This window comes from Homalodisca vitripennis, chromosome 5 (assembly GCF_021130785.1).
Source record: "Homalodisca vitripennis isolate AUS2020 chromosome 5, UT_GWSS_2.1, whole genome shotgun sequence".
In the NCBI taxonomy this organism is placed as follows: domain Eukaryota; kingdom Metazoa; phylum Arthropoda; class Insecta; order Hemiptera; family Cicadellidae; genus Homalodisca; species Homalodisca vitripennis.
This window is the reverse complement of record NC_060211.1, coordinates 5,277,160-5,292,391: the sequence shown is the minus strand read 5'-3', so window position 1 is coordinate 5,292,391 and position 15,232 is coordinate 5,277,160. Positions and strand designations below refer to the sequence as shown.

Below are 15,232 nucleotides of genomic sequence, written 5' to 3'. Positions count from 1 at the left end.
ATAGAATAAAAATTATAAAACATTACCACTAACAGATAATCATATTTTTTACAATTTATTATGATTGAGATACTAAAACATAAGTTATTGTAGTGAAAAATTTATGGATTTGAGATGAGTTCATACTTAAAAAGCAGTTTTATATTAAAAGTGGGGCCTCAGATGTATGACCAGAAGCTAACCAGTGTTCCCTTGTAAGCAATAGTTCAAAGGAAATTTACAGTTAATTATGGATCATTTGTTAGTTTAATTAAGACTATGAGTTGTTAGTTTAAGGACATATGATTATTTTATTCTGATATAAGTACGTCTTATTTATAATAAACATTCGTGCTCTGTTTCTTTCTAATGTTTACATTCAGTCAATGTGGTTTGAAGGTTTGTAATGATATTGCTATTGATTCGTGGGATCACATTCTAACGTATATTGTGATATATATATATGGTGGAAACCATTAGTATTCGATTAGGCTGTCCTTGATTTTATTCAAGCTGGAAGCTGTATTCAACTATAAGTATTTTGATTATGTTACAATAATTGAACAACTACATTCAATATACAAGATTGACTCTTGATATAAGATGATTGGAAGTTTTTCATAGAGGAGTTGTGTTAGATCATTCATCCCAATATTCACATTTTGCCAAATATTTTATTTAGTCAATACAACAGTGTTAGGTAACACTTTTAACACCAAACTTAAGGGCAAGAAAATTACAAATTTTTCCGCAACTGCATTCCATTGTCATGGAAAAAGAATGTAATTTGAGGTGGATAGATTAATTGTGATGGAATCAAAATTACTTTTTTCTATCCATTCTATTTTTATTTTCTATTCCCTTTTCATTATCAACTTTGAGGTATTTCTTTGAGTCTATTGCACATCTTAGTTTAGTTATCATATTAGTCCTAAATGAAGTCATGTTTGAATCAAAACAAAAACGTTTTATCACTCTTATCAAATTACCTTCCTGTAGTCTTATCATTATCTCTAGAAGGAATCTTGCTGTCTTGCCAGGCACTGTCTGCAACATAACAAAATATCAGTTGAATGCTGGTCTAGGCTTCTGGGATATTTGCCATGAATTTGAAAATATTGATTGGAAATATTTAAATGTGCCAATAAGTTTTTAATATGAATCAATGTCACACATTAAGAGCTATAGGTTTGTAGTAGTTATAGTAGAAATCACTCATTTATTGAATTTATAATGTACAAATTTTGACACAAGTACACTATTTTTGGATTCTATTTCTACACATTTTACTTTTTTCTATTTCAGTTGGTACCAGTAGATGATATCACATGAACATTTTAAAATTTAAAGTAATATCCCATTAATATTTAACATTTTTTTATACAGTAAAATATATTTGCAACTACAGTAATCATTCTAGTAGATTTTTATTTTGCAGTAAGCGTACAATGTACTTAAAAGATTAAATAAACATGGTCGCTGAAACTGAATAGTTAAGCTGACAACCTAAATTATATTTCAGAAAATAATAGAAAGAAAATTACTAACTGTAAATTAAGTGTGAGGGATGAAATTAACATTAATTCACCATCATAGCATTGTGACTAAGGGAAATTTTGACATTCTGTGACGTTTTGCCCAAGACTATAGTGTGTTCCAAAGTGCTTCAACTTCAAAAATAAAAAGCCATTCCTATGTCAAAAATAATTTCCATACTAAAACGGTTTTTTATTTTGTAAGCATTTTGTTATTACTGGCACTCCCTCCTTAATTCCAAATAAAACCAGACAATTTTATTTTTACGGTTATAGATATCTTATACTACTATACTAAAACATTTTTTATTCATCCTTGAAAACTAATAGACAGTAAGTACCAATTGTAGCTTGAATATTAACCACAAACATCGTAGTAAATATTTAAACAGATAAAGTCTACATTTGATTACCTATGGTAAGTGCTAAATTACACTTGAATATAAATTTGAAGAAAATAATCTATATAAGTAGAAACAATTACATACAGAAAAAATTGTCATTCAAGCAATTATTTTCAGCTTATATTATTTTAAGAATTTAAAAAATATTAGTACACTTTTTGTTTGAAGTTTATTAGTACATTACTTGTAGACTATAGCGCAAAATTTGTTTGCATAAACAGGCCTCAAAATGGTGTGGAGTTTTAAAGAAAAAATGAACAATTTACCTTTTCTTAAATCCTCTCCATTTGATGACTTCACCCGAATAAATAAATTGCCGTTGTTTCTACCATTCATTTTAAGGATAATATAAAAAGAACTACAGCGAGTGAACTAGTGAACACTCCAGTACGACCTGCCTCAACCACACCACCTGCACCTGTGAGACAGACTGCAGCTTTAACATAATCAATATCTAGTCATTGTATATATTGTGAGTATAGTGTGAAATTCCTTTGAAGTATTAGTCAAACGGGTTGCGTGTAAGCCTTCAATGTTAAAACACCTCATTTTTTAACATTTCTTTGTATACTTCGAAGTTTATACTTGGAACTCATAGAATATTGACACCATATATGACATTAATTTTACCAAACCAAAGATCCTATAAATAATATTAACAACTTTAAATAGGTATTGAGAATGAAATATTCTTCCGATGGTTAATTTATTACATGTGTTATATTTATGAATTGTTTTAATCCGAAAATTTATAAACTACTTTTAAAATAAAGTTAGTAATTTATTATTACTAAGCGCTGTAATGCCAACAACACACACTCAAGTATTACCTCATAAGTTTAATTTAATTATTGATACAGTATATTCTTTTAATACGTTCACTGCTGGTTTACTGATTGACACTGAACCGATATCTCAGCCTCTGTGCCATAAGCCGTCTGCTACAGTCAACTTTATAACATTACTTATTCAAAAAAGTTCTCTAACCACTCTAATGAAATTTTTCTCTCAAGATGATAGTTGTGGATTTTGGAACATTTTAAAGGGTTTTAATAAAGCAAACAAAACCACTTGAACATTTTGTGTATTTGAAGGAAAGGGAGATTCTTGAGAGTTTTGAAGCTGCAAACATGTTAACACTTACTCAGAGAATATGTCCTCTAACAATGGGATCAATTGAACAGAAATTTCCATCAGCAATTAAAGGTACTTACAAGATCAAAGACTGTGACATTAATACCTACACTAATCCAAATACAGCTTCAATTTCACAAATGCACAATAAATTTCATTTCACCTCAAACCTGATCTAGATACTGAACTTAATCTTTTTCATGAACAAGACGTTATTGAACCTCTAATAGGCTTTGATTTGGGAGGTTTTCTATTATTCTGACAAATAATCCTGATTATTCAGATTATGTGTAAATATTAGAATAGTTAACACAAGCCTACTTCATAGATTTTACCAGTTGCTCACTGTTGGTGACAACTACAACAAATATATCCATAACAAATATTCAATATTGGAACTAGAGGAAGAATTTGTCCAACTGAATCTCAATATGAAGTCTCACTCTCCTATGTCATTTCATATTTACAATGTTTTTGGTACTAACATTAGTTTTTTGGAATTGCTTCTGCTTCTTAGATATTTCTGGACATTGTTAGGCAACTTATTTCTCTGTAGGAAAATGTTACTAATGACAGTAATGTTAACTTTTATTGACAAAACTAAGAATGAACATGATAATAGCATTTGCATGGGTAATTTTCATTCTCACTGATGCTGACAACATTCAATTTTTGTGGATCTATCCAAGACAACTCTACTACAATTGTATTGCTGAATACAAATTTACAATTGAGGTCTGAAGTCTTCTATGGGTTATAGCTTATTGTCATGTTTTATTTTGAATATTTATCATCAGTTTCAGCACCTTAATGTAAAACAATAAATAAAACTTGGTGGATTGGAAACTTTTACTGGCAAAACACATTGGAAAACAATATTTAAACAAAAAACCACCCTCTGAACTGATTGTTGATGATGCAATGGATACATTAGCAGCTATTAAAATTGTGTCTACAAGATTTGCCCAAGGGCAAACTAGATGGCCACCTACGGTGTGAGCTTCGAGGGATGGCAATAAGAAAAATATGACAAGAATGTGTATAAATTAATGTATTTTAACCGAGCAAAAGAAGTTAGGTATAACGGGCTTGTGTTACTTTGAAACTCGTCTTTAAACAGATCAAATATCTCTTGAAGTGTAAGTGTTTCAGTGTTGTGCAGGGGGTGGCTCCATTGACATTGTGGTTGGATCTAGCCTTGAAGGATTTACATTGTTGTGTTGTTGATACTCGTCTAAACCTTTAACCATGTCAGTGGATCACCCACTCACAGGCTAGTTTTCATGTTTATTTGTTGATTGTTTATAACTTGTATTCTATATTAATTTTCATGTAAGAAACTCTAAATAGAATATAAATCATAAACCATTAGCATTAACAGATAATTATATTTTTAATAGTTCATTATTACCTAGACACTAAAATCTGTTTCAATAGTGAAATGTTGGAAGGATTTGTGATGAATTCTTATTTATAACATAGTTTTAAACTTTATTCCCATGTTAAAAGCGGAGCCTCAGATAGATGGCCGACAGCTAACTAGTTCTTTAAGGGGGCAATGTACCCAAAACATATTTTTTTTAATTTCTGCCACTAATTAATCTTTTTGTTCATTAAAGTGTCTCTCTAGGACAGGGTTTAAAGAAAATATATTATTAACCCCCTCCCACCCCTCTTCAGGGGAAAGGGAGGGGGCTTTTCAAGAAAATTAGAATTCTTGTTTTACACCATAGCTGCTTTTGTATTGCACCTATTCCAAATTTTTTGATATTGTTTTAAAGCTAATAAATAGCCTTACAAAGTGTAGTATTGAATTTTGTGTAGTTATCAAAATAGGTAAGTGACATTCTATTTTAATTTTTTCAAAAAATTATAATTTTCTATAAATGGACAAAAATTATATTAGGAGTATGATTTTAAAATATACTTGATCCCATACTACACTTTGTGCACTATGTATTGAAGATCATATGTACAAAATATGAGGTCTCTAGGTCAATAAATAAAGAAGTTATGTTGTAAAACGTGTTGAAAAACACGGAAAAAACAAACTTACGGGAAAAGGCAAAAAACTTCATATGTTTACTATACCATGAAAAGTAAGACTATTTACATAATCATTGTTTTTGTGTTTAGTGTAAATATATTTTACACTCAAAAGAGTCCAGCCCCATAGGTAACACCTTTCTTTTTTTAATATCTTTTCTTCCTTTTTCATCTTTTTCAATTTAACTTCCTGACGGTATTTTTTATACTTCAAGCTCAGTCTTTTCTTTGACTGCAACACTCTTCTTAGTATTGATTTTTAGTTGATTGCTTCATGACTAAATCAAATCTAATAGTCTAAATCACTAAATTGTTCAACAAAACACAAAAAAAGGTTATTCACAAAGTGAGGTTAGATTAAAGTAACTGGAACTAACAGCTGATCACTGACAACAGCTGATCTACTGAGCGATTACCACACATAAAAAAGCTGGGATCTTAGTTCTGAAACTATGACATTCTAATATACTGAATACAGCAATAAAAACATTAGTAATGAATAGTTATATTATATATTATGAATATATATATATATATATATATATATATATATATATATATATATATATATATATATATATATATATATATATGATATGAAGCTTGTCACTTATAATGGCCGCCTGGAGGAGACAAAATCAGCTCTACACGCTAATAGATTTCATTTAAAAAAAACACACTTTTGGCAATGATAATGCAAAACCAATAATTGATTATTGTTTCCAAACATTTTAGAAGCTAAAAAAATAAAATAAAAATTTTTTTTAGAAAAATTCAATTTTTTGGGTACGTTGCCCCCTTAAAGATTTAAGTAAACCAATGAAATCTCTTTCACAAAACAAAATTTTGAAAAATGAATTCTATGTACATTTTAGAAAATAATTTTCTTTCTTCTGAATTACTAGAGAGTAGTTTTTTGTTTTATTTATAAAGTGTATATTTGGTATGTGGAGGGGGAGTGATCAAGTTGGCAGTGGGGAGTGTCAAAAGTATATGATCCCCATTTTCAAATACTTAGTATGCCAAAATAGCTTGTGTCGGCCTTGGGCACAATTGCCTCCAAGATTTTCTCAAGTGGAACGGAGATACTTAGAGTCACTTCAGTAGTGGAAAAACTATAATTTTATCTTTTTGATGTTTACTTTAAAATTATTTCTGATAAAAAATCCCTTGTACATGTTTTATTAACATTCAAATCTACATTTTTAGGCCAGAACACTCTAAGTTTTAACTCCAGGGTTACAGTTATTGTACAATTGACAGACTTTAAAATGCTATTATTTGTCTGGTGTATTACACAGACGGGCCCGCACTCAGGCCGGTTCTTTGGGACAATTTTACTGAGGTCCTGGCCCCACCATGTCTATTTGAGAGGACCTTGTCAACAGATGGCATGGTGGCGGGTCATGATGGGCCCAGCCGAATATATTTTCCGGAGCCCGTTAAAGCTGAGTACGGCCCTGTACACAGACACATGTTTTAGCCAAAACTTATGTAAATCTTGTAGTTAATGAAGCAATACCTTCTGCATTCTAACACCAAAACATTTCTCATCTCACACAACAAGATACTTCTCTTCACTTTTAATACGAGGGGGTACCCAAAAGTAACCGGAATTGTATTGCTGGCAGCCGGCAGCGTGTAGTACACATTCCTGCCGCTAGGCATGTGTCGCGCAACCCATTGCGAGCTCAGTGACCCCAGTTCCGTTGTCCTAGTGCATTCTGTTCGTTCGTAGTGACTGTTTTCGCTAACCCTGTTTTGTTCTTGTTTCGTTTTTTGTCATGGCAAGTTTAAGTGAACAACGTGCAGCTGTGAAATTATGTTTTTTACTTGGTAAAAATGCAGCAGAAACTATTTTAATGTTGAATACAGCTTACAAAGATGATGCTATGGGGAAAACTCAGGTCTATGAGTGGTTCGCTCGATTTAAAAATGGCGACATGTCGATTGAAGACAAACCTCGTTCTGGACGTCCATCAACCTCTCGAACGGACGAAAATGTTGAGAAAATTCGTGAAATTGTGCTTACCGACCGTCGATAGACAATTGAGGAACTATCAGAGAGTAGTGGGTTAACTTGGAGCTCGGTTCAGCGAATTTTAACAGGAGATTTAGGACTGAAAATGGTTGCTGCCAAATTTGTTCCTCGACTTCTGACTGACCATAAAAAGGCACATCGAGTTGAAACTTGCCGCCTTCTGAAAGAACATCTCGAAAATGATCCCGATTTTCTGGAAAAAGTAATTACTGGTGATGAGTCATGGTGCTATGGTTATGACCCAGAAACGAAGCAACAGTCAAGCCAATGGAAGTCGCCATCTTCACCTCGTCCAAAAAAATGTCGGCAAGTCAAATCAAACATCAAAACCATGTTGACTTGCTTTTTTGATGCTAAAGGCATTGTTCATTCTGAGTTTGTTCCTCCAGGTCAGACTGTCAACCAAACATTTTATTTGGAGATTTTAAGAAGATTGCGCAACAGTGTTTGCCAGAAAAGACCCGATTTGTGGCAGACTGGAGACTGGTTCTTCCACCACGACAACGCACCGGCACACACAGCCATCTCAGTTAGGCAGTTTTTAGCCAAAAACGGCATGGTTCCGCTGCCCCACGCACCTTACTCGCCTGACCTCGCTCCATGCGACTTTTTTTTATTTCCACACATGAAAAGAGGCTTGAAAGGTCAACGATTTGACAGCGTTGAAGAGGTTAAGAAAAAAACGAAGCTCGAGCTTGCAGCCATTTCTAAAGATGACTACAAAAAATGTTTTGATCAATGGAAATACCGTTGGGACAAGTGTATTAGTTGTATTGGAGATTATTTTGAAGGAGATAAGGTCGTATTGTAAAAAATTTGATAATATATAATTTTTATAAAATAATTCCGGTTTTTTTTGGGTACCCCCTCGTACATATTGTTTATACATTAATATAAAACTTCAAGGTATAGGCTGCAGTGGCTGTATTTAAATATTATTTATCACATTTCATTGATTTAAGAAGAGGGTATTCTTTTAAGAGGAGACTTTAATGACATATATAATAGGTACCTATAAGAGGTCATTGTAAATGTTCTAAACAAAAATCTTTAAATCTTCAGGAGGGGCAATATTGCACAAAACATGGGTTAGTTTAGCAGTACTAATACATAAAGAACTGACCTCAAGTTGGTTATATATATATATATATATATATATATATATATCTATATATACAGAATAAAATAATATATGTATATGTATATATATATATATATATATATATATATATATATATATATATAATATATATATATATATCTATATATACAGAATAAATATATATATATGTATATATATATATATATATATATATATATATATATATACATTAAATTGTATAAATGGCAATTGCCTTATTTAATTTCAATAAACATTGAATTGCAAAAAGTACTAGACATAGATATTTATTTGTACAAAACGTTCTTTACATGTTTTTTTACAATAGTGAACTGGTACATTGTCATAATATACAATACATACTAAAGCCTTATAGTAATTTTATTATGTTACAATAAAATTTAGTCAGAAAAATAACAAACACTTGATTTTTATTTAGAATTAACTAAGGAGGTTTAGCTGTAGTTCATCTATTTCATATATAGCTTTGTCAATAAGAACAGTCTTTAATTCATTTTTAAATTTTCCTATGGTCATTGACTTAAATGTTAAGGGTAGGTTATTGTACAATATCAACCCCGAATACAAAGGGCTTTTTTCATAGAATGTCGAGCGATGGAGGGGTATTCTAAAATTAGCTTTATTTCGAGTGTTATAATTATGTTGAAATCTTAGATCTTCTATTAGTTGGTCTTTGCTTAAATGGATATAAACCAACAACTCATATATGTACAAACTGGTTAAAGTTAATATTTTTTTATTTCTAAACAATAATTTGCAAGGTGCTCGAAAATGAGAATTTGTCATTATTCGGATAATTCTTTTTTGTAATCTGAAAACTGCTTTAATGCCAGGAGCTAGACCCCATAACACAATCCCATAACTAAGAATTGATTCCACATAACCATGGTAAACAGATTTTAGAACTTCAAATGAAACATTTTCTCTTAAGTGTAAAAATATAAAAGAAATGGATCTTAGTTTTGACAGAAGGTCATTTAGATGAGCTTTCCATTTAAAATTACTATCAATTTTAATTCCCAAGAATTTATGTGAGTCAACTAAATTTGGGAAGTTAAAATTGCCATTTTTATTATTTCTAATACCAAATTTTATTACTTGGGTTTTATCTATATTAAGTTTTAAACCATTGGAATGAAACCAAGAATCCAAATCATCCATCACTTCTGAAAGAGTGATTATTAGTTCTTCACTAGTAGAGCTTTTGATAATAGCTGTTGTGTCATCAGCAAATAATATTAAATCTTTGGTAATAGATCTAGGAAGATCGTTTATAAAAATTAAAAAGAAAAGAGGACCCAAGATAGAACCTTGTGGCACTCCCACACTATTACTTTTCCAATTTGAATACACTTTATTGTAGTTCTCTTGAATAACTGTTCTTTGTTTCCTTTTTGTTAGGTAAGACTTTAGAAGGGACAAACAATTTCCACCAATGCCATAGTCATGTAGCTTTAACAGTAAGACCGAATGATCTACACAATCAAACGCCTTAGACAGATCACAGAAAATACCGGCTGTATTCCGTGACCCGTCCAGACCATGTAATATGCTGTTTGTAAATTCTGTCAAAGCTGATTGAGTATTCATGTTTTTTCTGAACCCGAATTGTTTATCGTAAAAGAGTTTGTTTTTTCAAAGTAATCAACTAATCTAGAGTGAATAATCTTTTCAAAAATCTTTGAGAAATTGCTTAGAACTGAAATAGGTTGATAATTATTTAAATCTAACTTCGAGCCCTTTTTAAAAACTGGAGTAACTTGGGAATACTTTAATCTATCAGGAAAAATCCCTTCATTTAAACATTTGTTGATTATTTGTGTCAATGGTTCTGAAATGATATCAACAGAGATTTTAATTAGTCTTATTGGTATCCCATCCCACCCTACAGAAATTTTATTTTTAAGACCTAAAATACATCTCTTGATCTCATCAACTGTACAATGTTCAAGATTGTGCAATGCAACCCTCTCTTCAGTACAAAAATTTCTTAATGAATTATGAATTCCTTTTACAGTAGCCTTTGGAACACTAATTTTTTGTACAATGTTAGAAAAATAATCATTAAAAAGTTCAACAATTTGAGCTGGATTACTTATTTCCGTGTTATTTGAATCTATTAAAGTAATTTTATCTTCTCTGTTTTTATTATCTTTACCGAGTACTTTATTCACAACATGCCAGGCAGCCTTGCATTTATTTTCTGAGTTCTGTATAAACGAGGAGTTTGCCCTTTTCTTTGCCTCAATAACTACTTTTTTGAAAATCTTTTTGTAGGATTTAACATAACTTAGAAATTGTATACTTCTACTGAATTTTGATTTCCAGTGAAGTTCACGTTTTCTTTTTGCTGATATTTTTATTCCTTGTGTAATCCAATGTAAAACTACTTTTTTTCTTTTCTGTTTAACTTTAACAGTTTTTGGAACAAAAGCAGACTCAAAATGTCTTAAAAAACAAGTTAGAAAGTTATTGTAGCTTTCCTCGGCATTTATACTTGGGCTTACTGTTAAATCGTCACAATTTTTTAGTGATTCCATAAAAATATTAATTTGTTTACTAGAGAATATCCTTTTCCTTACCAGTATTTCTTTAAAGCCTTGCTTTTCTATTGTATTTTGTGGGATATTTAAAAAAATCGCATTATGGTCAGAAAGACCTAGGTCAATATTCATTTTGGCTATAACATCATATCCTTTTCTAGTTAATATGTTATCTATACAAGTTGAAGTATTTACTGACACTCTAGTTGGATCACCAAACATACACTGAAACCATTACATTCAATTATTTCTAAGAATTTGCTTGTTATATCATTTTCTACTATTATATTTACATTAAAGTCACCTAGTATTAAGATCGATTTATTCTTTAATACTTTTTCAATTATTAAGAACATTTTCTCAAGTTTGGCAAAAAATATTCTTCTGGCATAGTGGTAGTCTGGTATAGTGTAGATAGAAACAATGACTACGCTATGATCAAGAAGCTCAATGCATGAACATTCAAAAATAAAATCTTCATATAAATCAATAAAAAGTTTAATTGGTATAGGATAGTGTTTTTCTATTAAAAGACAAGAACCTCCTCTTTGATTATTTTGTCTTACATAATAATCACCTAAAATATAATTATTTAATGAATTTAATATATTTATACACTCATTGTCAAGCCAATGTTCGTTCAGTGAGATTATCTTTATTTTTGATTCTGATAAAAATATATTTAGTTCTGAAATTTTGTCTTGGCTTATACCTCGGATGTTGTAGTGCATTATTAAATTATAGTTTCTAGCATGCATATTATTACTAGCTTTGGAGCATACTAAGTTAGCCTTATGAAGTTGATTTTGCATGTCTTCTTTGGGAAAATTTCTGCTAATTACATTTGGAATTAAAGGCTGGTCTAAGTTTGCCGAGACTGTGTCATTGTCAAGAAGTTCTAGTTTAAATCTACACTATTATCAGTTACATTTGTTGTACTTGCTCCGCATTTGCTATGCTCATTTATCCAGTGATTATAAAAACTATAATTAGTTGCTAAAGAACATTCAAAATTAAGATTAGCTATGGCGTTGGAAAAAGTTTATATCCAAATGGAGTAAATAAACTCTCGCCAAAGATGGAATTGTAAGAGTTTATAAAATTGATGAAAACATTTGATTCAAATTAATTAGTTGCCATCACATCAGAGTTGATTGCTAATAAAAGATTTTCATGAGGGATTATAGATCTATCATTAATCAGTTGGTTCTGAATCTGATAACAGTTGGTTCTAATTGTGCAATAGGGATTACCTTTGATTTGAGGTTCGGGCCTAAGCGTAAGTTTATTGCTAACATTCAAACAAAAGTATGGTGAGCTGAGAAAGAAGAAAGAAGAGGAAGATATGATTGATACAAAAAAGAAGATCTAAAGAAATACCTGAGAGGTCAGAAAATGAAACGAGTGAAATAAGTCATTATACGTAATTAGACTAAATTAAGAAAATCTTAATTTTCATAAGAACATCTCTTTGCCTCTGTGTAAAGCTTAGGGAATTTGGACTCTGAAGTAGAGAAGAGGAAAAGGACAGGATCTGGGAAGAAAAACTCACTGGAAGAACGGAAAGAGCAGAGGAGATAGTTGAAATTGAAGAGGGAAATGATACAGACTTCTGTCTCAAAATGGGTCAAAATGATGTTGTGCCCAGTGAAAACCTAAAAGATCTCTCACAACTATTCATCGTCATGGTGAGAACAGAGGTATGAGGAGAGGAAAGAACTTTTTGAGCTTGTGCGAAGGTGGAAATATCACAAGAATATAAGGCACAGAAGGATGTGTCATAAACTGAAGCAACAAGGGTGAGGGTGGAAACAGCAAGAGTGGCCGAGGTGACAGGAGTGAGAGATGTGGCGCTCCCTGCATCTAAGCTAGCAGTGTCAACATATTCATTGAAAGAATTTTTTGACTGTAGAACTGTTAGTTTCTAGACATAACTTATTTAGTTTTAATGATTAGATTTTAAATGTTAATGTCATGGTTTTTTATTTATACAAACTATATTAAAAAATTTATCAATGTTATATAATTCTGTTGTTGTAATTTCTGAGGCTGTGTTTTACTTGTTGTTGTTATTTGTTGTTTGTTTATTTGTTACATACCTGTTTTAATTTGTTATTTATTTATTTATATTTTAAAATAATTTAAATTGTGGCGTGACTGTTTTGGCAACTTCATATTTTGGGTACTGAATTTTCCTTGTCTGGACTTATGCTAATTTTTATATTTTATACATGACTTGTGTCGATGCTCGTGTAAGCTCTATGACAATAAACGAATTCTTATTCTTATTCTTATTCTTAGTGATTAGACTGAAGAAATGAGAATACAGAAGTTAAGACAAATTTAAAGCAGTGAGTAAAACCATTGCAATTGTTTATTGAAGCTAAAGAGAATAAATAGCATGAACATTGGGTGTTAATAGGAATAGAGGATAAAGAGGGAGCAGAGAAACTGAACTGAGAAATTATCCTGGTAGGGAAGAATCTCATAATAACAGTTTGTGATGTAAGCTCAAAATTAACTGATGAAGTCAAGAAAGAGATGTTTAAGAGGAATGTAAAGTGGATCAGAGAGGGTAGTCCTTGAATCCCATTACCTTATTTATTGAACATTTTTAATGCAAATGTAAATTTAACCGTAGCAATTAAATATTTTTAAATTTCGAACTAAAACTGTATGCGGATTCAGGCCCTGTCAACTAAGTGGCCATCCCTCACTCATTGAACGTAGACTTTGTCTCACATGTTTTGCTCAGTGTCACATGTCAAGTGTTCCAGTTGGAGGAAGTGACAGTGTTTTTCTTTTGTGTTATAATTGTAATTAATTGTTTTTGGTGGTCAAAATAATTTGCTGAATGGCTTTATATAATTTTCTGAATTCTTAATATAATTATTTTCAAATTACATTTGAACAAGGAAATGGATAAGTGGCCAAATCCTGCTTCAATAAATAATATACGTTTGAAGTATGTGTGCCAAGTACTTTTTCAAAGGAAACTTGAATAGCAACAAAAAATGTTAGTGGACACACTCATATAACAGTAACAAAGAGAAACATATGAACAGTGTATATCTTCGGTTACAAAACAAAGAAAATATTTAGATGAGTATTTAAATTATAGATTTCATTTTTCCAGAAATGAGGTCACAGTTTTAATTTTATACTAGACCTCAATGCATAGTCTATGGTGAGCTGCTAGCAAACAGTACTATGAAGTCTTCTATTCATACACACCATTTACAAACTAAACATTGTAACTATGAGTACGAGGAGAAAGATCACAAGTATTTTGAACCTCTGTTGAAACAAAACAACACAGAGCTTCTGTTGGTTCTTCTAACAAAGACAATGGGAATAATGTTTTTGAAGTTTCATATAAAATAAACTATCACATTGCTAAACTGTAAAAAGTTAAACAGTAGTGGTACATTTAAAAGTTACTTGTATTAAGTAGCATACTTACTTACAAGTATGTTACTTGTATTATTAGGATGCATTTACTTTTATGCTTGGTGAAAAGCATGTCAAGAAAGTAAACACTATCATCCTCTTTAATTCAAAATCAAGTCACAGAATCAAAGATACAGATAATGATGTTGAGGAAAAAGTCATTACAAGAATATAGAACAACAAACTTTGCTATTCAAGTATAAAGTACAGATATACTGTGTTGTATGACAATGAACCTGAAAAAATCTGTTTATCCACTCACATAAAAAGAGATCATTTATTTTATGCAATTACTGGACATTTCATTACAATGACATATTTTAGGGAGAAAACTGTTATGAAATTTCTACTGACAGGGCAATATCAATGTCAGGTTGTTTTATTAATCTTCAAGATCGTGTTATAGAGGTTGCCTCCTTGTAACTTGTACTCACTGTTGTGTCTGTAGACAAAGCCTTGCTTATAAGGAAGGACCTTTCCACTCAGAATAGACCGTGTTAAATATCAACTGCATTAAGAAGTAGGCATTAACACACAGTGCCGTAGATACCTTGGGTGGCACCTGGTGCAGAAGTTGGTGGTGTCACCCCATCGAAATTAAAAAGCAATAAATTTTATATGATTAAAGGTCATGGATAATTTATTATTTATAATATTGAAGAAATAGCAAAACAAGAATAACTAAGACAGAAAAGGAATTGTTATACTATTTCTTCTTTCTAGCTTTGACAGCTCCTTACTCAGCAATAACTTCATCGAAATTTATATTTTATATTGCCTCGTGTTCGATGGCTAATATACCAAGATTGCTAAGCCGCGATTGGGTCAGTGTTGCCCGCAAATAGTTTTTTATTAATTTTAATTTACTGAAACTCCTCTCATGTGAAGCTATGGACACGCAAATCACCATGAACAATTTCAATGTAATCATAAGATTTGGTAGAGATTTTGTAAAATCC

General features: G+C 31.2%; 1 protein-coding gene across 1 annotated transcript in view; it reads right to left on the bottom strand.

Annotated features, from left to right (window-relative positions):
• Positions 1 to 15,232, bottom strand: part of LOC124363341 (pickpocket protein 28-like) — a 45,283-nt gene that overhangs the window by 22,154 nt on the left and 7,897 nt on the right. Inside the window, exon 4 of the mRNA XM_046818590.1 lies at positions 969 to 1,055. Within this exon, the coding sequence (XP_046674546.1) occupies positions 969 to 1,055 (87 nt within the window). The remainder of the gene's footprint in view (positions 1 to 968; positions 1,056 to 15,232) is intronic.